Source organism: Pseudorasbora parva, chromosome 9 (genome assembly GCF_024679245.1).
Source record: "Pseudorasbora parva isolate DD20220531a chromosome 9, ASM2467924v1, whole genome shotgun sequence".
Lineage (NCBI taxonomy): Eukaryota > Metazoa > Chordata > Actinopteri > Cypriniformes > Gobionidae > Pseudorasbora > Pseudorasbora parva.
The window spans coordinates 46,467,251-46,492,125 of NC_090180.1; the positions used below are offsets into that span (position 1 = coordinate 46,467,251).

A 24,875-nucleotide genomic window follows, 5' to 3' on the forward strand; every position below is an offset into this window, starting at 1 on the left:
TGTTTTTCAGCTACAAATATCTAAACATTCTTAAATCAAGAAGATAGATTTACTGGAGAAGCAAACTGACTTGAGATATTCAGTCTTGCTTTCTGAAAACTGAGTTTATGCTTAAAAAAATCTGTCAATGTGGTCAAAACAATAATCTTCTTTTCCCTAAGAATGAAGTTTATTGTTCTGAGCACATTGGCAGATTTGTTCTTGTTTTATGCGTAAACTCTCTAAAATGTTATATATTATAGAAAGCAAGACTTAAAGGGTTAGTTCACCCAAAAATGAAATGTCGTTTCACACCTGTAAGACCTCCGTTCATCTTCACACACAGTTTAAGATATTTTATATTTAGTCCGAGAGCGTATGCAAGTGTATGCACACTATACTGTCCATGTCCAGAAAGGGAATAAAAACATCATCACAGTAGTCCATATGAGACATCAGTGGGTTAATTAGAGTCTCTTGAAGCATCAGAAATACATTTGGGTCCAAAAAGAACAAAAACTACGACTTTATTCAGCATTGTCTTCTCTTGCTTGTTTGTGTTCAATCCTCAAATAAAGATTCAAACGGTTATGAATCAGTGAATCGATTCATGATTTGGATGTTTTTTCCATCGTTAAACTAGCAAAAGTGGTTTCGGACTCGCCCCAAGTGCACCTGCGCCGTGCGCTCAGATTAAAATAAGGCCCTAGATCTCATTTTGCTTCTCAAGTAAATGTGTCTTGATTTAAGTTTAGGTGTTTTTGCTGGAAAACAAGTCAAAAATACTGAGGAAGACAATCATTTTGCAGTGCATTGCATGTTTTATTCAGCAAATGGCATCCAGTTATAATCTCCTTTTAAAGGGATAGTTCACCCATAAATGTAAATTTAATTTGAGTAAAATCATTTACTCAAACCTGTGTGAGTTTCTTTCTTCGGCTGAACACAAAAGAAGATATTTTGAAGAATGTTGGTGATCAAACAGTTGACAGAAGCCATTAAACTTTTTTTGTCCTACTATGGATGCCGTCAACTGTAAAGGATGATCGAATCTCTTTAATGCAGTTTTGTATCGAAATTTCTTAACTTTTGAGAGTCAAGAAGATATGACATGTTTTCCTTTTCATGGATCACACTAGAAATTCAAAGTTTAATGCATTGCCTGTGGAATACAGTATTCACAGTATGCAATAAATTCTGTGCACATATGCATACTGTAGAAATAGTACAAGTAGTATGATAGAAGGCAGCTGAAGTGTTTGGCATGAGCGGTAATCCTCGTGAGCCGTCTGAATTCACTCCGTGTACATAGACTCTGTCATCCGGCTCCGTGCGCTTCCAACCCCTCACGAGAGGCGGAGCTTGTTATCCCTCCCTTCATAATGCCTTATGGGTGCTCTGTTATATATCAGATACATAACACTTTACAATAAGGCTCCATTTCTTAACATGAACCAACAATAAACAATGCATTTATTAATCTTAGGTCATGTCAACATTTACTAATAAGTTATTAAAATACTTTAATTGCACTTTTAATTGCACCTTATTTTAAAGTGTTACCTAAATGTTTTCTGCTCGACATGCAGTGACTAATTTCACAATGACAATAAAAGACACGTTATGGATTGACCAATCAGCATGCAGGACTGGAACTGTCCGTGCTCATAATGCATTTTGATGGGATCATTTCAGCCACATTATTGTATAGATGATCAGACTGTTTAACAGTGTACTGTGTGTAAATCATTTGTATCATAGGATGTGCAATAAGTGAACGAGTTGCTAACATTGATGATGTGATGACTAATAAAAGGTCAATGTAATGATCAAGCCTGGTATTTTCCAGTTTCCGGTTGCATTGCTCACAGGCCAGATTTTGATGCGCAGGATTTGGTGTTTAATTTAATAACACAGCATTGTACATCTGATGTCTGAACCTGAGCTCCCATCACCTGTATTCTCATGTCAGGCTGGAAAAACTCATTTTTCAGTAAAGCAAAGACTTTGACCTAATCAAACAAGTCGTTTTGCTTTTCCTGTTCATCTCTATTCATGCTGAGGTGTAGGAAGTACACAAAATTAGTACAATAATGACTATTGTGTCAAAAGACAGCGGCTAGAACAAATAGTGATATATTCTATTTACACGTGTAAAAGTAGCAGTTCTTTGCAATATGTGTAAATAGCATTTAGATGCTATTTATACTTTATTTTGACAGATACACACTATTTGCACTTCAGGATTGTTGTAGATTAACAGGATGCAATAATAACATAGTGTAAATTATTATTAAAATCATTAAATGGATGCTTATTGAGTGATGGGACAATGAAATCCCTCCCTACACCGACCCCAACCCTACCCAATAAATGCTTTTATTGATATTAAACATTTCGTTAGGCACTTATATACACACACACACACACACACACACACAGTTGTATTTTTTGAAAATTATTGGCACCCCTGGTAAATATGATCAAAGATGGTTGTAAAATTGGCTTTTATTGAAATAAAAGATTTGAAAGTGGGGAACTGAAAACATATACATCAACAGTATTATTTATATATATATATATTAAAGAGAGAAAAAAAGTCGTACTTTATTTTTTGAAGGTCTAATTAAATTAGCGGTAAAGAGTAAAAAGCCTGATTTTTGCATTGGAAATATAATTGAAATATTCAGTTTAAAGTACAAACTTCTCAAAATATTACTAATATTAAGTAAAGTATTAAAAATATGTACTTTTATATTAATATATGCTTTACACCGCTGAATGTGTGATGATGATTATTATTATCAGTACACTTTAACGTGTTTGCATTAAAGGAAACGTGTGTGACTTGTGTCATTTATTGAATTATACATCCAAAGGTTCAAAGTGTTTTATATTAGTTTTTATATGCAACTGAGGTTCGGCTCCTCAATGTCAGATGACTGATAATCATAAATGACTAAAATATATGTTACAGAATATTAACAATGACTGTTGCAAATTTACAATAGTCATAAAAGGACGTGAAATGTTAGTATCATCATATTTGGACTCTGAATGGATTAGTTTTATTAAGATCAAGTCAGTGAAAAATGACTAAAGCCAAATGTCTTCCTTTTTATGTATGCAGAGGATACGTGTGATTGTGCATTATATTTTGATAAAAGAAGATGTTTTAATATTATGGATTCTGATGCTGTCTAGGTAAGGTTAGGAACGGAGCTCTTACCATTGGATATTTGCTATTAATCTGATAGTCTGGTATGTTTGTTGCGTCAGAAGCATTTGTACAATGATGAATGGTCACATGTAGCCAAATATAGCGCTACAGCCGCGTCCACCGAGAAAAGTTCCCTTACGCTGTGCCAAGAAGACAAGTCAAGTAATTGGAAACAATTTAATCAGGATGGTCAAGTAATACCACGCGCCGGTCTCGTCTTTATTTAACATTTGGCTCTGTGATCTCGCCTCCATTCATGTGGAGCGTGTGTGACCATAATGATTAACAAGCATCCAAACTAGAGGCATACTAGCAAACACACATCAATCATAGATCGCTCTATAAGAAAACTTCTTAGAGTCAACACTCGCTCACATCAGGATCAAACATTTGTTGATGTCGAAGTTGAATGATGGCATGTGGGATTCTGGCCAGACTGGAGTTCACCGAGTGCAAATGAGCTGAAATGTATAGGCAGATATTATGTGAGAGGATATAGTGCATACTCAGAACATGTATTATGTTTTAAGAACACTATTATTGTCTTTGAACACTACGAACATTGTGACAAACTTAGAGCATCTTTATTTTAAAGCTACACTGTGTAACTTTTTTAGTTTATTCTTAGCTAAAAACACTTAGTTCTTTCAAAAATATATGTGCTCATTAATGTATATTTACTTCTTTCAAGTAATAAAGTATTCTCGTAAGTTTATAATATGCCATTGGAAATACATACGGGTGAGGGGTTCGAATGCTGGTCGCCATGTTGGCCCTCCATTTTGAAAGTACAGTAGCCAAAGAGGGACATACCCGTAAATTCAAGCTTCGCCTTTCGCGTTTTAACACTCGATGGCACCGTGTCGAATGTGAAGAGGGGGATTGCCATGTTAATCTTGGACTAAATCGGCCACTGTAGGAGTTAAAACGAAATCAGAATTGAGAGGAACAGAAACTAATATTCACTGGATGGTCATATACCTTTACACCGCTAGATGAGGAAAATATCACACAGTGGAGCTTTAAATAATGACATCGCCTTAATTATTAGCCTATTTTAAATAATATTCAGAATCAGAAAGAGATTTATTGCAGAGAATGTTTACAGACATACAAGGAATTTGTCTTGGTTACACAAGCTTAGAGTAAGGACAGAATGACAGCACAAGACATCATAAAAAATAGAATAAAATTTAAAAGTGCCATGTGTACATTTTAGCAACATCTAGTGGTGAGGTTGTGAATTGCAACTGCTCACCCCTCCATTTTGAAGCACGAAGAGAAGCTACAGTAGCCGACACAGGATAAAGATGTGGTCGTCTGCTAGCTGTAGAGTAGTTTGTCCATTTAGGGCTACCGTAGAAACATGGCAGCGCAAAATGGCAACTTCACTTTAATGCTGCATTCACACGGGGCGTCTGCGTTAATGCTGGAGGGAGGGCGTGGCTAAAGCTTGGTGCTGATGCGACCGTCATAGTGACAACAGCCAATCACACGATTATTTGAATAGAGAGCGATCTGATTGGATGACGCCTGCGTTCGCTTGAATAGTTGAGAAATCTTCAACTTCTGCCGTTTGCAAAGCGAGTGACGCGACACGACGGTACCCACAATTCAGTTCGGCAGCGCAAGACGTCACCCATTCAAAGTAAACGAGAAGCGTTAACGCCGACACCCCGTGTGAATACAGCGTAAGGGACCCGCGGTGTGTGTAGAAACGGCTTTGAGGTAATAAAAACGGTTCATTATGTAAAGTCTTTATACACCACTGAAAACATAGTTCTGTATATTATGTTGCATATATGTCAATAGATCCTCATAAATGCTACACACTGCACCTTTAGTAAGTGAATACAAATTTAAATATATAATAAAAAAACACAATATATGTATGTACACATTTGTTATCCAAATGCAAGGGAATGTAAATAACATATATGGTGTGCTAAAATATATATATGTATAAATAGTGTTCTATATTGCACGTTTATTGCCCAGTGGGGGCATAATACTAATAATAATGATTATTGATTTATTTTACCATGAAGTCTCATTGAGATTATAATCTCTTTTACAAGAGAGACCTGGCTAAGGTAGCAGCCATACAGTCAGACAACATGTTGAAATACAACATAAAATAGTATCCTCTCAGCAAAAACAATCACAAGCCTTCATTACCACTGACTATGATGCCTTACAATTCACCAATACACACCAATTTCTCTAGTTTTAAATCTTTTTGCAAATTATTCCATGCCAAGGGTCCATAATAGGAAAATGCTGTAAAAACTCTAGGTACGTTAAAAAGCAAACACTTTGAAGAGCGCAGCTGGTAACTGCCAGAACTAACACTAAGAAGAGGACAAAGATACGCTGGAAGTTTACTAGCATTTATTTATGAATAAAAATGTACCAATGCTGTTTTCTTCATAGTAAGTGATGTCCAACCCACCATCTCGTAAAGAATGCAATGGTGTGTAAGGGATTTTGTATTTGTGATGAAGTGTAATGAAGCATGGTAGACTGAATCAAGGCTTCTTAGAATGGAGGAGGCTGCATTTAATGAGAATAAGAAGAATGCAGAGGAGAAGAATGTTATGGAAGCTCATACTACAATATTTATAATTAACCAATTTTCAGCGTAAAAGTGTTTAATGGTTTCTTTATTTCAGTTGTTTAATAGGGGTTTAATAATAGCAATTGAATGCATTGATTATGGTGTTTAATAATCCATTACAGCAGTGTGCATTAATTTTTTTGACCCAAAACCCACAATTCCTAAGTCTACTGATGATGATTTTTGTCACTTTTCCGCTGCGGTACATGGTTACTATATATATATGTAACATATATACCACTATAAATATATTAAGCTACCATAGTAAAACAATGGTTGATTTAACTATAGGCTAGTTGAACCATGGTTAACAGAAATGGACCATGTTTCATACACTAGCCCTAGATATACCATTTGTAGTAAAACTGTGGTTATACAAATAGTCATCAATCCACCAACTATAACTCTGACGTTTTTGGTGGATTGACAATCTTTATTGTAATAAAACAATGTTAACATGTGAAGTAACTGTAAAATCGCTTTGATTGACAGCTTTAGTATTAATTATTAAATTATGACTATAAAACCTCCATTGTAACCACAAGAAATTGGTTTATGCCAATCTCTGTAAAATCGCTAGTCTTTATTAGCCTATATTAGTGATTAGAATGGTTCGTTGTGTAAATGAAGTGTTTATTCCTTCACCTGCGTTTATTCACGTCATTGATCATTGATGTGTGTAAAACACAAACTGTGCTAGATGGCAGGATTTCGTGGTATATTTCCACTCTTTAATTGCCCCTCGGGTCCGCGCAGGGCTCGATCTGCCCCCACCGACGCGACCGGCTGACGGACGGAGCGCGACAGGTGCGGCGGTGGAACGGTGGAACGGTGCCAGTATGCAAATTAGAAGGACGTCTCAATCGCTGATTGGTTCCCAGAGAGCGGCCTTACTGGCCAGCGCCCCCCGTCTCCGTGACGTAAAGGCCAGCCGCCTATATAGCGAAGGCGAAAGCCTAGTCCATCAATGAAATAGTAAAGAGAGGGAGATTCTGGGAGAAATAGGGAGGAGATAGAAAGCATTCCCGACCGTATTAAAGGAAGAAATTCCTTTGCTAGTGTCCAACCGCAAAGACCAAGATCAAAAAGGATCAGAATGAAGTTTATTATTGGAATTGGGGGGTGAGTAATTCTCAAGATCGTTATATTGAACAGATATATGACATTATCGTTTATTAATATCTATAATGTGTCTATTACAGTGTGACCAATGGAGGCAAGACAACATTGACGGGAAGACTCATAAAGAACTTACCTAACTGTTGTGTGGTACATCAAGATGATTTTTACAAGGTATGGAGCAATTTCACGACACTGTTAAATGACACTTTGCAGCTACTCGTGTATAATATTTGGACATTTATGCCATACTTAAGAATGCTATCGCATTGCCATCTAATGCAATTAATTCCATGCATTTTAATTTTGATGCAAGTGTCCAAGTACATCATATTTAATGTGTAGTATAAATACTATAGACCACCAAGGGACGGAAAAGGTAAAGACATGTAGGACTTAATGTTGTATGTATGGATCTATTGTCCGTTTTGTTGGTTCATTGTGGTTCATGAACCCTATGCTGGTGTTCTCCTGGACAGCCAACCTCAAAGACACAACAAATGAATGCCGTCTGAGGTGTAAAGTCTAGCAGGCATTCATTTGCAGCATTAAACTCCACTAATATGATTCTCTTGCTCATGCATTTATCATTCCAAGGCATGTAAGAGAATCTGCCAAGCCTTCATCACACTAGCGGCCATATCGATATCTTTTATAACACCTCTTAAGTGCATCACACACATTCCTAACTGTCATCGGAGGCTCTTCTACAGCAGTAAATCGCATTGGCTACATGCTGGTAAAGATAATTCAGTTCAACGAATGCACATTTAGTGCATTGCAACCAAATTAAAGAGTAAATTTTGCCCCTTCACACAGTTCAAATTGAACGTGATTTTAGAAGACTATAGCCTGAGTGCTTGGCGTCACATGTCCAGGTGGGACCAGCACTGCCTGAGCGATCTACACCTTTTTGTTTTATTGGTCACTGTTATTGCAGCCCCAAGATCAAATAGAGCTCGGGGAGGACGGCTTTAGACAATGGGATGGTAAGAATGGCTTTCGCTGTGGGAAGAGAAACAGTAATGTATTCCCACCTTTCCATAAACATTCTGATGTTTGCTTTTCTGTAACATAAACCTAAAACCCAGCCAAACTATTTTTCTGACATTGCACGTCAAAAGTTTGGGCACACCTAAACATCCATGTATAAACTGTGCCTGTGAGTTTAAAAACCAAAAAAAATTGGAACATTGAAGGTTCCATTTTTGGTTCCGTAAAGAACCTTTCAGTGAGCATTTTGTTACTTAAAGTGAAGAACATTTCAAAAATCTGTGGATTAAAAAGGTTCCGTAGATGTTAAAGTTTCTTAATGGAACCATTAATGCCAATAAAGAGCCTTTATCTTTAAATGATGCACCTTTTTCACTAAGGGCCAGATTTACTAAACAGGGCAAATTAGCATGAGAAAGCAATTCCAAAAAAACGCCAATGGGAGTGGAAAGTTCAGCGCAAATTAAAGAACAGACGTAGCCGGAGCATTTCCATAATGACCACTGAGCAGCGCAAATTATCATCTGGTTTAAGAGATGTTTTTGGGCGGTAAATAATGGTGCAAACACCAGTAAATTGACTAGCGTAAACCTTAGTAAATCCCCTCGCATGATGCATGTAAATACTCTCCTCCCAAAAATTCGGCATTTGAAAGGGAAACTCCTACAAATGCATACGCAGTAAAGTCAGCGGCAGAAATAACCCTGTCCACGGCTTTTCAGCGCTAATTTTCCACTGCATGCTTCCACTGCATTTAGTAAATCAAAATCAAGCTTGTTTCCTCCACGGAATAAAACAATTTAAAAGATAATTGCGACTTTTAATCTCACATTTTTCTTTTTATCTCTCGCAATTGTGAGATTGTGGCAGAAACAAGCTTGCATATAATCCTGACTGTAGTTTTTAACGCTGGAGTTTGTAAATCTGGCCCTAAGTGTTTAAAAGCATTTCAAATTGATAAATATCCAAATAAGTAGAACAATTTTTATTTGTGTCTCATTTTAGGTGTGTCCAAACCTTAGACTGCTAATGTAAATTTGACTCACAAACATTAATTATTAACATCCCTAAAAAGGAGAAGGGACAATAATTTAAAAGAAGAGAAAACATTTTCAATGCATAACTTGAATGTTTCCATTATCCATGCATGTGAGACACGCCTCGTCTTTTTTGTCTCCCTTGTGCAGTGATGTCCGCCATGGACATGGATGCGATGGTGAACACGGTTAAAGGATGGATGGAGAACCCGGTGAAGTTCGCACGCTCCCACGGCGTGCCCGTTTCATCCGCTTCCGACGGCTCGGACCCGGACCGCGAGACTCACATACTCATCGTAGAGGGATTTCTTCTCTATAACTACAAGTAGGTGTTTTTTCCCGAAGCCTTATTGAGACTTGATGACTTTTTGTTAGACGCTTGACGGTTTTGTTTCCACCTCCAGGCCTTTGCTCGACGTCTACAACAAGTGCTACTACGTCACCATTCCATATGAGGAGTGTAAAAGGAGAAGAAGGTGAGAGATCTTACTGATGTTTTTTTGTAGATGGTTCAATTGATCATTTTCTAACACATCCTTCTCCTTTTCAGTACAAGAACTTACACCGTTCCTGACCCTCCTGGTCTGTTCGACGGCCACGTTTGGCCCATGTACTTGAAACACAGGATGGAGATGGAAAACAACAGCCTAGATATCCGTAAGTCTGACTGGATGCTAGTGATGAAATGCATTCACTACTAATGTAATCTGTAACTCACACAGACAATTTGTATTTTGCAGAATATGTGGATGGGATGAAATCTAAAGAAGAGCTCTATAACCAAGTTTATGAAGACATTCACAACTCAATGCTGAATGCTTTATAGGTACGCTTTTTTATGCTTTTTATCTATCCTCTCATATACATATCTCATTATGAAGATGTTTTCTCATCATTTGTTTCCTTTTTCTCTTTGCAGCATCTTTTGGACTGAAGATGTGTGTGTATAGAACTGTAAATAGCATCGTACGTAGATATGGCTTCAGCCACTAGACGAATTTTGTAAATAACATAATAAGGTACTAACTTATTTTAAAACTGACAGGGAAGAGCCTGTAATTTTATATTGCTGTATCTATGTCACTTTTGTTTTATTAAAAATGCATTGCTCTCTGGGCTATCCAGAGATAAATATGTATGCAAGTATGAATGTGTAACTGAAGCTCTTCATCTGAAGCCTTTCAATGTTGTTATCATTCTCAGCACTGGGATGTGCATGTGAACCATGTTGAAAATCTGTACGATTACAATGTCCTGACTACAAAATACAAGTGCAAAATATCAAATAATTATTGAAATCGTTAAATGCAAGATGTTGAAATAAAAACATACAAAGAATACACATTAGTATTTATTAATTTTATGTTGTTCAGTAAGGGCATATTTCATGTAAAATTGTATCATTCTTCATTTTACATCAAATAAATGCGTCACACCTTATGTATGTCATATTTTTTATTGACTGCAACATTTTGATGATGTATTATAACTTATTTAAATCCAAATTTAATGTCATATCTTGTGTGGAATATTTCATTTTAGCTTTGGGTGTTGGGAAAAATACATTCCAAAGTAATTAATGAATGTAATTGTCTTTTCACCTGAAAACGTAAAATAAGGGATTACTCTGGGGCTATGTTTACATGTCAATAATGTACTAAAAAGAGATGATAATGTTGTCAAAATAATCTTGTTTGAGATATATATATATAACGGCCTCATTAGTGGCCGTTTCAATGGGCCGCTATACAGTAGGGAAGCCATTCACCATATTGTTATGGTCATTCAATGCCGGCCTGTGAATATTTGAGACCAAGTTGAGTGTCTGCAAATATATGAATATATATATGAATATCTATGTATAAATACTATATACACTATATAAGATGAAGGTGTCAGCTAACACAACATTTAAAGAGGTGATGAATTGAGAAATCAACTTTCCCTTGAGCTTTTGATATATAAAAGGTCATGGTAATATTAGAATATCCTCTAAGTTTCAGAGCTGAAAACTTCCTTGTTAGTCAAAGAAAAGCTTTTATAGTCATCTCAGGCCCAGAAAACGATCTTGTGCTTTATACTCACGTCATAGCGCTACGAAACACGCCTCTACTCTAATCCAGCAGCCCCGCCCACCGACTCACAGAGGGCTCGTGCTAGATAGCCAATAACAATAAACATGCTGAGGAATATAGCAAGATATTACACTATTACTGGTTAAGGAAGAACACAGTCGCTGCATAAGCTTCCTTCTGATCCTAATATTAGGAATGTGTGGTTGAACTATTTTTAATGAATGCTCACAGACATGTGATCTTAATTTCTCTGCGGAATTGTTTGTAACTAAATCTCTGGTTGATGCTGGATTTAGATTCGACAGGAAAGGTGCAGCACACTTATGTGAGTTAAACGTGTTTTTATATGTGATAGTATTGCATTGTTATAGATCGTTTTGCTTATGTGTACGTGTCTTACAGAGCATACCTTCAGCACGTTGGGCTCGTGGGCCGGCTCTAGCTCTTTGGTTGCCCTATAGGCGAGATGGAGTTTTGCCCCCCAACCCACTCACTTTTATCGTCTCTAATTCAGCACATGTCTGTTCCCATACTCCTAACCGAGAAACACTTATGATTAAACACGTTAAACACTTTATTTCCACTTTTCTAATATTTTCTCAATTTTTATTGAAAATAGCTGCCTTTCCGATCTGATATGTGATGGGAAAAGGAAGTCGAGCGAGTGTGGCAAACGGCGGATTCGAACTGCAGATCAATTTGCGTCAAAACTTGATGACATGTGTCTTACCCCTACACTGCGAATTCTGTGATTTTGTCATCCGTCCTGATGCTCACGTGCCACTGTTGGTGCTTTCGGCGGGGTCAGGGGTCATAGGTCTCCCTGACTGGTCAGCGGCTATGCCGCCCCATACGCAACAAACTGAGATGCTCTGTGTATTCTGACAGCTTTCTATCAGAACCAGCATTAACTTCTGGAGCAGTTTGAGCTCCAGTAGCTCGTCTGTTTGATCGGACCACACGGGCCAGCCTTCGCTCCCCACGTGCATCAATGAGCCTTAATTGGCCGCCCATGACCCTGTGGCCGGTTCTCCACTGTTCCTTCCTTGGAGCACTTTTGATAGATACTGACCACTGCAGACCGGGAACAGCCCACAAGAGCTGCAGTTTTGGAGATGCTCTGACCCAGTCGTCTAGCCATCACAATTTGGCCCTTGTCAAACTCGCTCAAATCCTTACGCTTGCCCATCTCTAACACACACACACATATATATATATACATGTATATATCTGGTTAGAGACACCCTGCGAACACATAATATGCATGAACATGTAATACACATGATGTCACGTTTTTGTTGTTGAAGGTAAAGTTGAAGCCCGTTTTTAAAAGCTTGTGTTTTCAGTCCCCCAAAACTTTGTTGTCGTGTAAATGACTTGTCAAAACGCATAAAAAGTTTTCCATTTTCCGTAACATACCCTCAAAATGTCTGTAATTGAATTACAGTAACTTCTGATGTAATTGCACTAAATATAGTTTAGACTATAGAATATTTCTATAATAAACAGGAGATTTAACATCAACATTTAATGTATAATGTTAAAATGTTTAGTTTTTTTTAATGTAACCTAACCTTTAAATACTGGTTGTTTAAGAATAATTTATACAGGTTTATATTATTTATTTGAAAGCACAGTTTCACAGTTTCATGTCTGTCCTTGTTTTGTTTAACTTTAATGGGTTTAATGGGATTCAGAAAGTGATTAATGCAATACTTTTAGAGAAAGTTATTTGTACAGTAATCTAAGTACACTGTTACAGATGTAATTAGTAGCTAGTAATTCATTTATTTATTAGTTGCAACACTGCTAATATGTCATTGTATTTTTATTTATTGTTTGCAACATTTCCTTATTTTTTTTTATTTCATGATATGCTTATTTAAAGCTCAGTATCTATTATATCAAAAAACTGCTCATGTAAATAATTTTACAGTTTTTCATCAATGTTGGCCTGGTTTTATGTTTATTAAAACATTTATTTAAAGTCAATGTCAAAGCAAACACATAACAGACACTCACTCACAGAGTCATTTGTGGGAAATGTCAAAGCTAATTTTATTTAAGTACTTTAAGTGCACACAAACACTCATGAACCTTGCCTTCCTTATTTTATTATCTAAGCATCCAGTATTTAGACAGGCTTAATGGTATAATAATATGTAAAGTATATACACTCACCTAAAGGATTATTAGGAGCACACTAATCCTGTGTTTGACCCCCTTTCTCCTTCAGAACTGCCTTAATTCTACGTGGCATTGATCAACAAGCTGCTGAAAGCATTCTTTAGAAATGTTGGCCCATATTGATAGGAGAGCATCTTGCAGTTGATGGAGATTTGTGGGATGCACATCCAGGGCACGAAGCTCCCGTTCCACCACATCCCAAAGATGCTCTATTGGGTTGAGATCTGGTGACTGTGGCGGCCATTTTAGTACAGTCAACTCATTGTCATGTTCAAGAAACCAATTTGAAATGATTCGAGCTTTGTGACATGGTGCATTATCCTGCTGGAAGTAGCCATCAGAGGATGGGTACATGGTGGTCATAAAGGGATGGACATGGTCAGAAACAATGCTCAGGTAGGCCGTGGGATTTAAACGATGCCCAATTGGCACTAAGGGGCCTAAAGTGTGCCAAGAAAACATCCCCCACACCATTACACCACCACCACCAGCCTGCACAGTGGTAACAAGGCATGATGGATCCATGTTCTCATTCTGTTTACGCCAAATTCTGACTCTACCATCTGAATGTCTCAACAGAAACCGAGACTCATCAGACCCGGCAACATTTTTCCGGTCTTCAACTGTCCAATTTTGGTGAGCTTGTGCAAATAGTAGCCTCTTTGTCCTATTTGTAGTGGAGATGAGTGAGAAATTGAACAGGTGTTCCTAATAATCCTTTAGGTGAGTGTATATATATATATATATATATATATATATATATATATATATATATATATATATATATATATATATATATATATATAATACATATAATATATACATATAAATATTACGTCTTAATACGTCTTACGTCATAATTTTTTATGCTTAACAATTCTGCCAATGTGTGTGTTTTTTAGGGCATAAGCTTAATTTAGATAAACCAGAATTTATATCTTTATATCTTGTGTCATTTATTTTGCAGAAATGTATCTTGATTTAAGAATGTTGAGATATTTGTACTGGAAAACAAGATAAAAATGCTGAGGAAGAGAATACATTTGTGCAGTGTAAAATTAACTTGTATTCCAGTTTTTCCCAGCTTACACACAAAATCAATACTTAAAATCATTCTTTGAAACCTGAAACTTAAACACCAGAACCATACAGAACTAGCCTGACAAGCCAGACCCACATCAAGATGTTTGGTCTGGAAACTCACCATTGACAGCTCAATCCGAGGGGCGGATAAACGGTTGTCTTTCAAACTCCCTCTGCACGCGATAGGATAGCGCTACACCAACCACAGCAATGAAGGTGAAGCAGAGCTCGCTGACTGATTAAACATTCGCCGTATCCGGTCGGCTAAACTCCGAACACATCTTCCCTTTTTAAGAATGACTTCAGTGCCGTTCTTTGTTCTTTTCTCAGAGGAAAGCTTAACTCCAAGTCTTCCGGAGGCGCGGGCAGAGCTGATTCGAAAGACCGCCGCCGTTCGCCAGTTTCTGTGTTTACTAGAAGCACGCAAACGCAACTCGGCCGTCGTCATTATGGCCCCGCCCGCCGACTCTATAGCCTACACGATGTGATTGGGCCGTCCAGATTCTGAGGAATACAGCTCAGATAGGAATTGAGAGTTGCTAGACCACACTTGCGGGCAAATTAAATTTGCTGCCGCTAGGGTGCGTCTAGATTTCTAGGCTAACACAGAACCTCAAATCTGCAGAACCTTACACTAATTCTGAGCCTCCGACTTTTCAAAACACAACAACACACAGTTCTCTATGTAACACACAATGATCTAAGAGGAAGTATCTTGGTTTCCTTTTCCAAAATGACACACTAATTCATCAGTGTCTCACACACACTCCAAACACTCACTGCTTTACTTAACACCAGCCAATCAGGGCTTTAGAATAGGCCAAAGGTTGTGTTTCCATGTTTTATGGGGACTTTCCATAGGCGTCATGGTTTTTATAACTGTATATTTTATCCCCCTACACTGCCCCTGCTCCTAAACCTACCCATCACACACACACACACACACACACACACACACACACACACACACACACACACACACACACACACACACACACACACACACACACACACACAAAATCCCCACAAGGACAAGGATTTTGGATATTGATATCTTTCTGGGGACATTTTGTCCCCATAACGTGGGTTTACATAAATTGATAATTATAAATAGGCAAATGTTGCTAAAATAAATTACATTATTTCATTATTTACAGTTTTTCTCAACCGATTTGGTACATTTCTCCAAACTCAGGTAACTGCTCTCAAAACATTTAACACAGTGATCTGTCCACTTTGTAATTGTCCTAAACAGATTCAGATTCAATTCATTTCATACAAATTACAAATCAAAAGCATCATTTTCTCAAAACACTGTGCACAAAATGCCCTAATATTATCAAAGCCGTTCATATACAGCCAACCAAATCTTTAATATAGCAGGAAAAACATTTGCAGCTTTTTCATTGGTCTTCACAACGATCACAAGCATTTTTGTACCATTTTCAAAACACAACAAACAAAACTCTGAGACCTGAGACGATTTAATTCACAGAAATTCAATTCGGCCAACTGAAAAATTCAGATGTGATCAATCACTTGAAATTTTCAATTGGAGACCTGATTTTTTTTACAGTATATACAAATAAACTCGTCATTAAAGAACACAATTAAAGATCATGACAAATTAGTATTTTCATTCATGTATTTCTACAGCTGATTTTTTATTAAATCAACAGGGAACACACTTGTAGTTTTAATGTTAGTATTTATTTTTAATAAATGCATTAATTGAATAAATTGCAGTGCTCCATTATGCAGTGAATACTGAACTGTTTTGCCAACATAAGAGTGTGTTTAGTTTGCTACATTCATTTGGAGAAATGTGTCAAATCGATTGAGAAAAACTTTACTGTTTTATTTTGATGAGAAACGCTTGAGTTCACACTGAGATCTCTGACTTTTAAACACAAGCGTTGTCTTAAACACAGCGTTGAGATCTTGAGAAGTGAGATGATGTCTTATTCTCGTGAGAAGCCTCCCGGTTTGCTCTCAGACCTGTGTGAAGCACAGAGCGGTTACATGTGTGAGGTGTCATATTTCGGCCGCATGCCTGCAGTGTCAGGAGAGAAGGCCCTCTGTCAGATGTAAATAGAAGTGCGTGCTCTGATCTTGAACCGGTTCGGCCATGTGTCGCGCTGTCACACCTTCAGCCAAGAGCCCGGACCACGAGGCCTGGCTGGGGGAAAGGTGAGAGCGGCTCCAACGTCATGGTTTGTCACGAAGACCTCAAATATTAGCAGTGGTGCGGATCAAATTTTGGCCTATTTTAGTTGAAATATGAAGAAGTTGAGACCAGTCGAGACACAAGATATTCGTCTGCTTTTCTCTCACTCGTTGAGCCGGCTGAATCATTACACTGCTGCTGTGTGACCCTGCAGGAAGTGATCTATGTGTGCGGGGGACTTTTTGTGGGCTGAAGTTGTTGTCCCACACCCTCCTGACTGAGATAGTTGAAGCAGCTGTAAATGTGTGAGGACATTTCACTCATATGTCAGAGATGACAGCCGGTCAGAGGTTTATTAATAGAGTCTGACACTCTCCAACAATCAACATTTTATTAGCATTATTTAATGTTTTCTTTTTCTTATTCTTGGATTATTAGGAGTTACTATAGCCTTTGCGTTCTTGTTCAGAGTCTATTCAAAGATTCTGTGAAAATAATAAATTTTAATAATAATATTTTGTGTAGATATGCCTATGTCCATATGGTGACAAAAAGGACACTAATATCTTTTAAAATATTAGTTTAAATGTCTAAATTTGTTTGATTCTGTGTGTGTGGGGGGGGGGCATGTTTTTGTGAAATATGAGGACTCAAATGTGTATAATGACATGGGTATGACACAGGTATTACAGGAGAGGGTGAAATATGAGGACATTACCCATGTCCCCACTTTTCAAAAGGCTTATAAATCATACAGAATTAAAAAAATTTAGAAAGTAAAAATGCAGAATGTTTCATGTGATGGGTAGGTTTAGGGGCAGTGTGTGTGTGTGTGTGTGTGTGTGTGTGTGTGTGTGTGTGTGTGTGTGTGTGTGTGTGTGTGTGTGTGTGTGTGTGTGTGTGTGTGTGTGTGTGTGTGTGTGTGTGTGTGTGTGTGTGTGTGTGCGCGTGTGCGTGTGCGTGTGCGTGATGGGTAGGTTTAGAGCAAGGTGTGTGTGTGTGTGTGTGTGTGTGTGTGTGTGTGTGTGTGTGTGTGTCTGTGTGTCTGTGTGTGTGTGTGTGTGTGTGTGTGTGTGTGTGTGTGTGTGTGTGTGTGTGTGTGTGTGTGTGTGTGTGTGTGTGTGTGTGTGTGTGTGTGCGTGTGCGTGATGGGTAGGTTTAGAGGCAGTGTGTGTGTGTGTGTGTGTGTGTGTGTGTGTGTGTGTGTGTGTGTGTGTGTGTGTGTGTGTGTGTGTGTGTGTGTGTGTGTGTGTGTGTGTGTGTGTGTGTGTGTGTGTGTGTGTGTGTGTGTGTGTGTTCTTTACAGTATAAGTTTCTAATTTTTATAATTTGTTTATACAAATAACAACAAAATAATGTAAATACAGTCACTAAATACTCATGGGACTTATGGAAACTATTAGAGTTGTGCCTTACTTAAATTGAGAAATAAAAATAGGCACGTTTTTCAAAACTAAATTATATTGTTTTATATTTGGATTATTATGAGTTAGTACACTGTAAAAAAACAAAACAAAACAAAAAAAATTGAAAAATTTCTAGTGACTGATCACATCTAAACTTTTCAGTTGGCCTAATTGAATTTCTGTGAATTAAATTGCACCAATTCACAGAAATTCAATATGGCCAACTGAAGTTTTTTTTTTTTACAGTGAAGCATTTGCATTCTTGTCCAGAGTTTGTTCAAAAAAAATTCCGTGGAAATCTGAGATAGGCTAATTTTTGTTACAATTTTTTTTTAAATGATTGTCTGTTGAAATGTCTGAACTTAATAGGCTCATGTTTTGTTTACTTTATATTATACTTTATAATGAACGATTATGTATTTTCATCCAATAAATACTGCGGGTGTGCTAATAAAGTATATGTTGAGTTTTGGACACTAGGTGGTGCTGTGACCAAACCCTGCTCCACTAGTTTAACTAGAAGACCAGCTTAACCAATCAGCGGTCAGCTTCTCGTTAGCCATATATCGCAATTTCCTTTGAACTCTATCGGTAACGGCGGACTATAGCTGGCTTTGTGAACGGCCAGGCTGGTTCACCAACATGACAAGCAGCTGGTCAGATATGAACCAGTCTGAACCAGCAAGCAATTCAAACTGGGTTTCTTTTTCCAGCAGACACAGAACATATCCTTCTCTTCCTCTGTTTCCAGCTGGGCAGCACAGTTTATTTTTAGACAGGCGTCTCGGGTTAATGGCACAGACATATGGCTCTCCATAACGCGTGACTCGACACATCCACACATCCCATGTTCAGATAGGGAATATGCACACTGACCAACTTGGGTGTTGAAACTGAAGGACATTACAGCCTTCAGGAGACAAGTGTCAGCGGGAATTTCGGGCATATGCGCGCTTTTGGGAACACGAGCACAAGGACACGTGGAGCTTATCTAAACATGCACGTGGAATCATAAAACACAAGCAAATTTAAATATCGCTTTATGACTGTCACTAGTAGTCCATGATTAAATAAAAGAATGCCTTAATACTAAAAAAAATATTATCAAAAGCGTATTCTTTTTTACCCATCTGGGACAGTTTTTATAGTCCTAAATTGCAGTTTAATGTGAATGCTCGTAGCGAAAACACGATTAAAAATAATCTCAAAGACAGTGTATATATATAGGCTATTCATTAGAATTAAAATTACAATTCTAGTTTTAGTATCTCATTTTCCCGGCGCGTTTGAGCGAGCGCAATAATCCCGGTGCGCATTTGGAGACGCGCGTGCTTTACGCACGCGGCTGATTCTACAGAATGAGGCGAATACACATTTTGTTCATTGAGTTATAGATCAGTATTGATGTAAATCCATTCTGGCGATCCGCGTCCACTTTTCACTTTTGTCCCAAGCAAGTAACATATTCCATGATCCACAAGCCCAAGAGCTCGTTTATGATGGAAAGCTCTTGAAAGGCAAACATTCATTTTCTCACCTGTTTCCAGAAGTAAATTAAAGGTGACCTTCAGCCCTTATTTAAGGCACTATCATTTAGATGGCAATCCCTTGAAGAATAATGTGTCTGTGCGTGGCATCAGATATATTCCTTTTGGGATATCTTGTGGTCAAACCATTAAAGACCATCTTCGTAAAATCACACAAAGATCAGTGCAGCTCTGGACACCTAGATTTACGAATGAAATAATTTCAAAGCGTAGCAGCGTTAGTTTGAAGTCGGGAAGAAACACGGGGAAGATTTTATTCAACAAACAACCAGGAGCGCCAAAGACACTGAGATTTTATTTGCTATACACACAATGTCCAAACCTGGTGGAAAGCAACACGTCTGCTTGTGATGATTTGTTTTACACATTTTGCACTTTTAGACACACAAGTAAAGACTCAATGTAATGTTTGATACTTACTGTCGTCTAAACTGTATCTTAGTAGCCTATCTTCTGCTGAGGGGAGTGAGTGTGTGAAGCGCTCTCGGTCGGGCTCTCTTATGGAGGAGGCGCAGGGGTGTTTCCACAGCTCATCTCGTCTATTTCTGGTTGTAGCATCGCGTTACTCTCGGGAGCTCTCGCCATATTTGGTTTGTAAAGCCCTCACTGCGATTCCCTGACTGAGTGACACATCACTAATGGTCGGAAATCGATTATTAGGAATTCTGAGTGTGTTGTGAGGACTCTTTTCATAATTATTGTTTCTTGATTTCTTAAAGGTGCACTGTGTAGTATTTTTGCAGTAAAATATCCAAAAACCATCAGGCCAGTGTTAAATATATTTTTCAGCTGAGTTCCTACAATATCCCAAATGTTTCCAACTATTTGTAAATTGTGAGTAAATTGCTATTTTAACTGATAAACCGGGACGTTTGAGGGAGTCGCCTGTCAATGGTGTCATATCTGCGTTATCCTCAGTTTCTGGTTTTATTCTGCAGAAACGCTTTACTCTTAGCAGTGTGAACAAGAGTCAGAGCCGCCGCTGAGCGAACCCACAGAGTAACGTCAGAACATCATTTTAAACACACTTAGATGTGTCTAATATGATATACACAGCTGCGTTACCTCACACTCATGACCGGAGAAGAGGAAGTGGCTCCGGCGACTGTGTCCCGTCATAATAAAAGTCCCACTGCTCGTGAGGTGTGTGTTGTTCATCTCATTATCAATCGCTCCAGTGGCTTCACTCAGCTCCTCAACACTCGCTCCTGCTCTGCTTTACAGTAACTCTAATAATCCATTCATGAACATGATTTCTGCCCGAGTCCTATCCCGATTCTTTCCCACCGGCTGTGAGGTGAAGACCACATGTCCAAATATTCTGCGCTCAAACTTGGCATCATCAAACTACGCCTTTGTTTTGAATAGGCGACCTCTAGCGGACGGACAAATGACATAGTGTAGCTTTAAAGGGTTAGTTCACCCAAAAATGGAAATTATTTCATTAATTACTCACTCTCATGTCGTTGGACACCCGTAACACCTTCGTTCATCTTCAGAACACAAATGAAGATATTTTTGTTGAAAGCTGAGAAAGGCTTCAGAAAGGCCTCCATTGGCATTCAGTCCATTCCCACTGACCCACTCACAAGACCCATAAAGGCACTAAAGACGACGTTACAAAGCCCATCTCACTACAGTGGCTGTACAATCATTTTACAATGCGACGAAAATAGTTTTTGTGCACACAAAAATCAAAATAACGACTTTATCCACCAAGTTATTGATGTGAACTCGACGCATGCGCGAGAATATGACGCAGCTCCACCGTTCAAATCATAGCGAATACATGACCCGGAAGAGGAGGAGCGCCGCTATCGTCTGAGTTCACGTTCGAGACCTACACACAAGACAATAACTTGGCAGATAAAGTCATTATTTTGATTTTTTTTTCGCCCAAACACTATTTTCGTCGCATTGTAAAATGATTGTACAGCCACTGTAGTGAGATGGGCTTTGTAACGTCGTCTTTAGTGCCTTTATGGGTCTTGTGAGTGGGTCAGTGGGAATGGACTGAATGCCAATGGAGGCCTTTCTGAAGCCTTTCTCAGCTTTCAACAAAAATATCTTCATTTGTGTTCCGAAGATGAACGAAGGTCTTACGGGTGTCCAACGACATGAGGGGGAGTAATTAATGAAATGATTTTCTTTTTCGGGTGAACTAACCCTTAAACATCACATCATAATATTTATTTCCATCAAGAGCTGAATACATTTTTGGTCCATATCTTGCCAATGCAAGAGTCCAGCACTCTGTAAAGTCTCCTTTAGCACATCCCAAAGACTTTCAATGAGTTTAAGCTCAGGAGATGAAAATGCTCCCTGACAGTCTGAGCCTGGTGAATCTTGACATCTTCATCCTGGAATATGGCCATGATGTGTCTTCCTATGGTTGTTCAAGAAATGAAAAGCTACACACTCCATCACTTCGGGTTAGAAGAACTGTTGCCAAACAGTTATATATGTATAACAGTTACATATAACATGCTAGAAACATAATAATCACTGCAATAATGATCCAATTACTGACTCTTAAGCATTTGCCAATTTAAATCCAATATATATATTTATTGGATTTAAATTTCAATATATATGTATATATACGCTACTCGAGCTACTCTTGTTTCCGTTTGCAGTGCCTTCTGTGCTGTGATAGGTGGTTGTGGTATAGCCGTGTTAGGCAATGCTGGTAAAATCACATGCTCTAATAATAATAGATTTCTGAACCTATACTTGATTGTAACAATTGGTCAAAAATAAATGTGTTAAATCTGATTCTGTTGCATAGTAGGCCTACTGAATGAAGAATAAAAATGTGATATATTGATATTCAATATTATTTAAATTTTTATTAATTTCAATAAAACTGTGCACTGTAAATTAAAAAATATAATAATACACTGTAAAAAATTTGTAGTGGTTTTTGTTGGTTTAACTTAAAAAACTAAGTAACCTGGTTGCCTTAAAATTTTGCGTTTATAGAAATTAAAAGTTTGAGTTGATACAATGAAGGAAATTAGTTTAATAAATAGAAACTCAAAATACTTTTTGTACCTGAACCACATAAAAAATGGATAAATCAAGAAAATTGGCACTATTTGGCATGTTTCACTGTGTCATCAGAAAAAACACACACATAATTACCCAATATGCTTACAAAATCTTTTAATAATATTTTAATAAAGGTTGTCGAATCTCAAAAAATGTTCACTGTATTAACTCAACATTTCAATCAACTCAAAATTTTAAGGCAACCAGGTAACTTTTGTTCTAAATAATTTTTTACAGTGTAATAATAAGCGACCTGCCTTACAATTTTGATTTAATATAACATTTTTGAGAATCGACAAACTTTATTTAAATATTATTAAAATATTTTGTAAGCATATTATGTGTTTTATTTGTGAAGACACAGTGAAACATGCCAAATCGTGCTATTTTCATGATTTATCAAAAGATTTTGTGCTTACAATAATACTGGAAGTTTCTTTTAATTAAACTAATGTCCTTCATTGTATCAACTTAAATTTTTTATTTCAATAAACTCAAAATTTTAAGGCAACCAGGTTACTTACTTTTTTAAGTTAAACCAACAATATTTTTTACAGTGTGGTTATTTTAATATTTTAAAAGTAATTTTTGGTTAAGATTTTTGCCCAGGAGGTTTATTTCAGTGCATCCCAGTGTGTGTGTGTGTGTGTGTGTGTGTGTGTGCGTGCGTGCGTGCGTGCGTGTGTGCGTGCGTGTGTGTGTGTGTGTGTGTGTGTGTGTGTGTGTGTGTGTGTGTGTGTGTGTGTGTGTGTGTGTGTGTGTGTGTGTGTGTGTGTGTGTGTGTGTGTGTGTGTGTGTGTGTGTGTGCGCGTGCCACCTTGAACATCAGTTTCTTTGAAGTCACTGACATCTTCCCCGTCTTGACACATTTGTACATTTTTGACTTTGATTATTTACATTCATAACTGACTTTTAGAAATATGTTTGCCATAGGCTACTACGGGGGCTGGGTTAACTGGGTAAGGCACATTGGGGACGGGCGATTCAATAATAGACGTTTATTATGAGAGTCAATACCATTCAACAAAACATTTCATGAAACAAATGTATTTTTTTTTCTTGTTTAAAATAAATATCAAACCATTTTGACATTTGAACAAAACACAGTTCAAGCTTTCAGTTCATGATTTTCTTCTCTATGTATGTCCGTGTCTTGTTGTTAGGTTAGACCCAGATAGCAAGCGGATGTGGGCCACTTCAGGCAATGATGCGGCACTGCAGGCCTTCTTATGGCCCGGATAAAATGTATGTGAGCCTGATGTGGCCCACAAGTAAAATGGCAAATATGGCCCAAATATTTTAAATCACATGTGGGCCTTTTTAGGCAAAGATGCGGCACTCATGGCAATGTGTAATCTGAATATGAGCCTAAAGTGGCCCATATGATAATGAATGAATATGGCCCAAATATCACAAACCAAATGTGGGCCACCTATGGGAAAAATCTGGCAAAACCGACAATGACTAATCTGGGTGTAAACCAAATATGGCCCGCATATGTTGCAGCAAATGTGGCCCAGTTATGTTATAACATATCTGGGCCAGTTTTGGCACATATGAGGGACAGTAATCACTGGCAAATCTGAATGTGAACCTAAAGTGGCCCACACTTGGCAAAGAAAATAAGGTCCGAATACTTTACATCAAATTTGGGCCACATTTGGCAAATATATGGCAAAGTCAGCACTGGCTAACCAGGGTGTGAGCCTAAACTGGCCCACACATAGTGCAGCAAATAAGGCCTAATTATGTTAAAACATATCTGGGCCATTTTTGGCAAAGGTGCGGGACAGTAATCACTGGCGAATCTGAATATGAACCTAAAGTGGGCCACACATGGAATTTGCAAATATGGCCTGGATACATTATACAAAATTTGGCCCACATTTGGCAAATGTATGGCAAAGTCAGCACTGGCTAACCAGGGTGTAAACCTAAACTGGCCCACATATAATGCAGCAAATGTGGCCCAATTAAGTATAAAACACCTGGCCCAGTTTTGGCAAAGATGAGGGACATTGATCACTGACGAATCTGAATGTGAACCTATTGTGGCCCACACATGGCAGAGCAAATATGGGCCGAATACATCACAGCAAATTTGGGCCACATTTGGAAAATATATGGCAAAGTCAGCACTGGCTAACCAGGGAGTGAACCTAAACTGGCCCACATTAAGTGCAGCAAATGAGGCCCAATTATGTTAAAACATATCTGGGCCAGTTTTGGCAAAGGTGAGGGACAGTAATCACGAACAAATCTGAATGTGAACCTAAGGTGGCCCACACATGGTATAGCAAATATGGCCCGAATACATTACATCAAATTTGGGCCACATTTGGCAAATATATGGCAAAGCCAGCACTGGCTAACCAGGGTGTACACCTAAACTGG

General features: G+C 38.0%; 2 protein-coding genes across 3 annotated transcripts in view; both read left to right on the top strand.

Moving 5' to 3' along the window:
- Positions 1-1,812, top strand: part of atcayb (ATCAY kinesin light chain interacting caytaxin b) — a 28,165-nt gene extending 26,353 nt beyond the window's left edge. The window contains exon 13 of the mRNA XM_067452845.1: positions 1-1,812. This exon is cut by the window's left edge and continues 769 nt beyond it. The gene's annotated coding sequence lies outside the window, so the exon portion shown is untranslated.
- A 4,961-nt stretch (positions 1,813-6,773) lies between these two features.
- Positions 6,774-10,405, top strand: nmrk2 (nicotinamide riboside kinase 2). Of its 2 annotated transcripts, XM_067452846.1 has the most exons (8): positions 6,774-6,938; positions 7,019-7,109; positions 7,876-7,924; positions 9,116-9,290; positions 9,370-9,441; positions 9,516-9,622; positions 9,706-9,791; positions 9,885-10,405. In XM_067452846.1, the coding sequence occupies exons 1-7, from the start codon at positions 6,913-6,915 to the stop codon at positions 9,789-9,791; spliced, it is 606 nt and encodes a 201-aa protein (XP_067308947.1). In that variant the 5' UTR covers positions 6,774-6,912; the 3' UTR covers positions 9,885-10,405. The 2 variants fall into 2 exon arrangements, with proteins under 2 accessions (XP_067308947.1, XP_067308948.1); XM_067452847.1 differs by lacking the exon at positions 7,876-7,924 and having other exon boundaries at positions 6,875-6,938.
- Positions 10,406-24,875: the final 14,470 nt, after the last annotated feature.

What these genes read in the sequence shown, in the direction of transcription:
- nmrk2 (XM_067452846.1), top strand. Translation starts at nt 6,913, where the DNA reads ATGAAGTTTATTATTGGAATTGGGGG. An exon ending in TTTATTATTGGAATTGGGGG is followed by an intron (nt 6,939 to 7,018) that starts GTGAGTAATTCT and finishes TGTCTATTACAG; the next exon opens with TGTGACCAATGGAGGCAAGA. An exon ending in TTTCTTCTCTATAACTACAA is followed by an intron (nt 9,291 to 9,369) that starts GTAGGTGTTTTT and finishes TTCCACCTCCAG; the next exon opens with GCCTTTGCTCGACGTCTACA.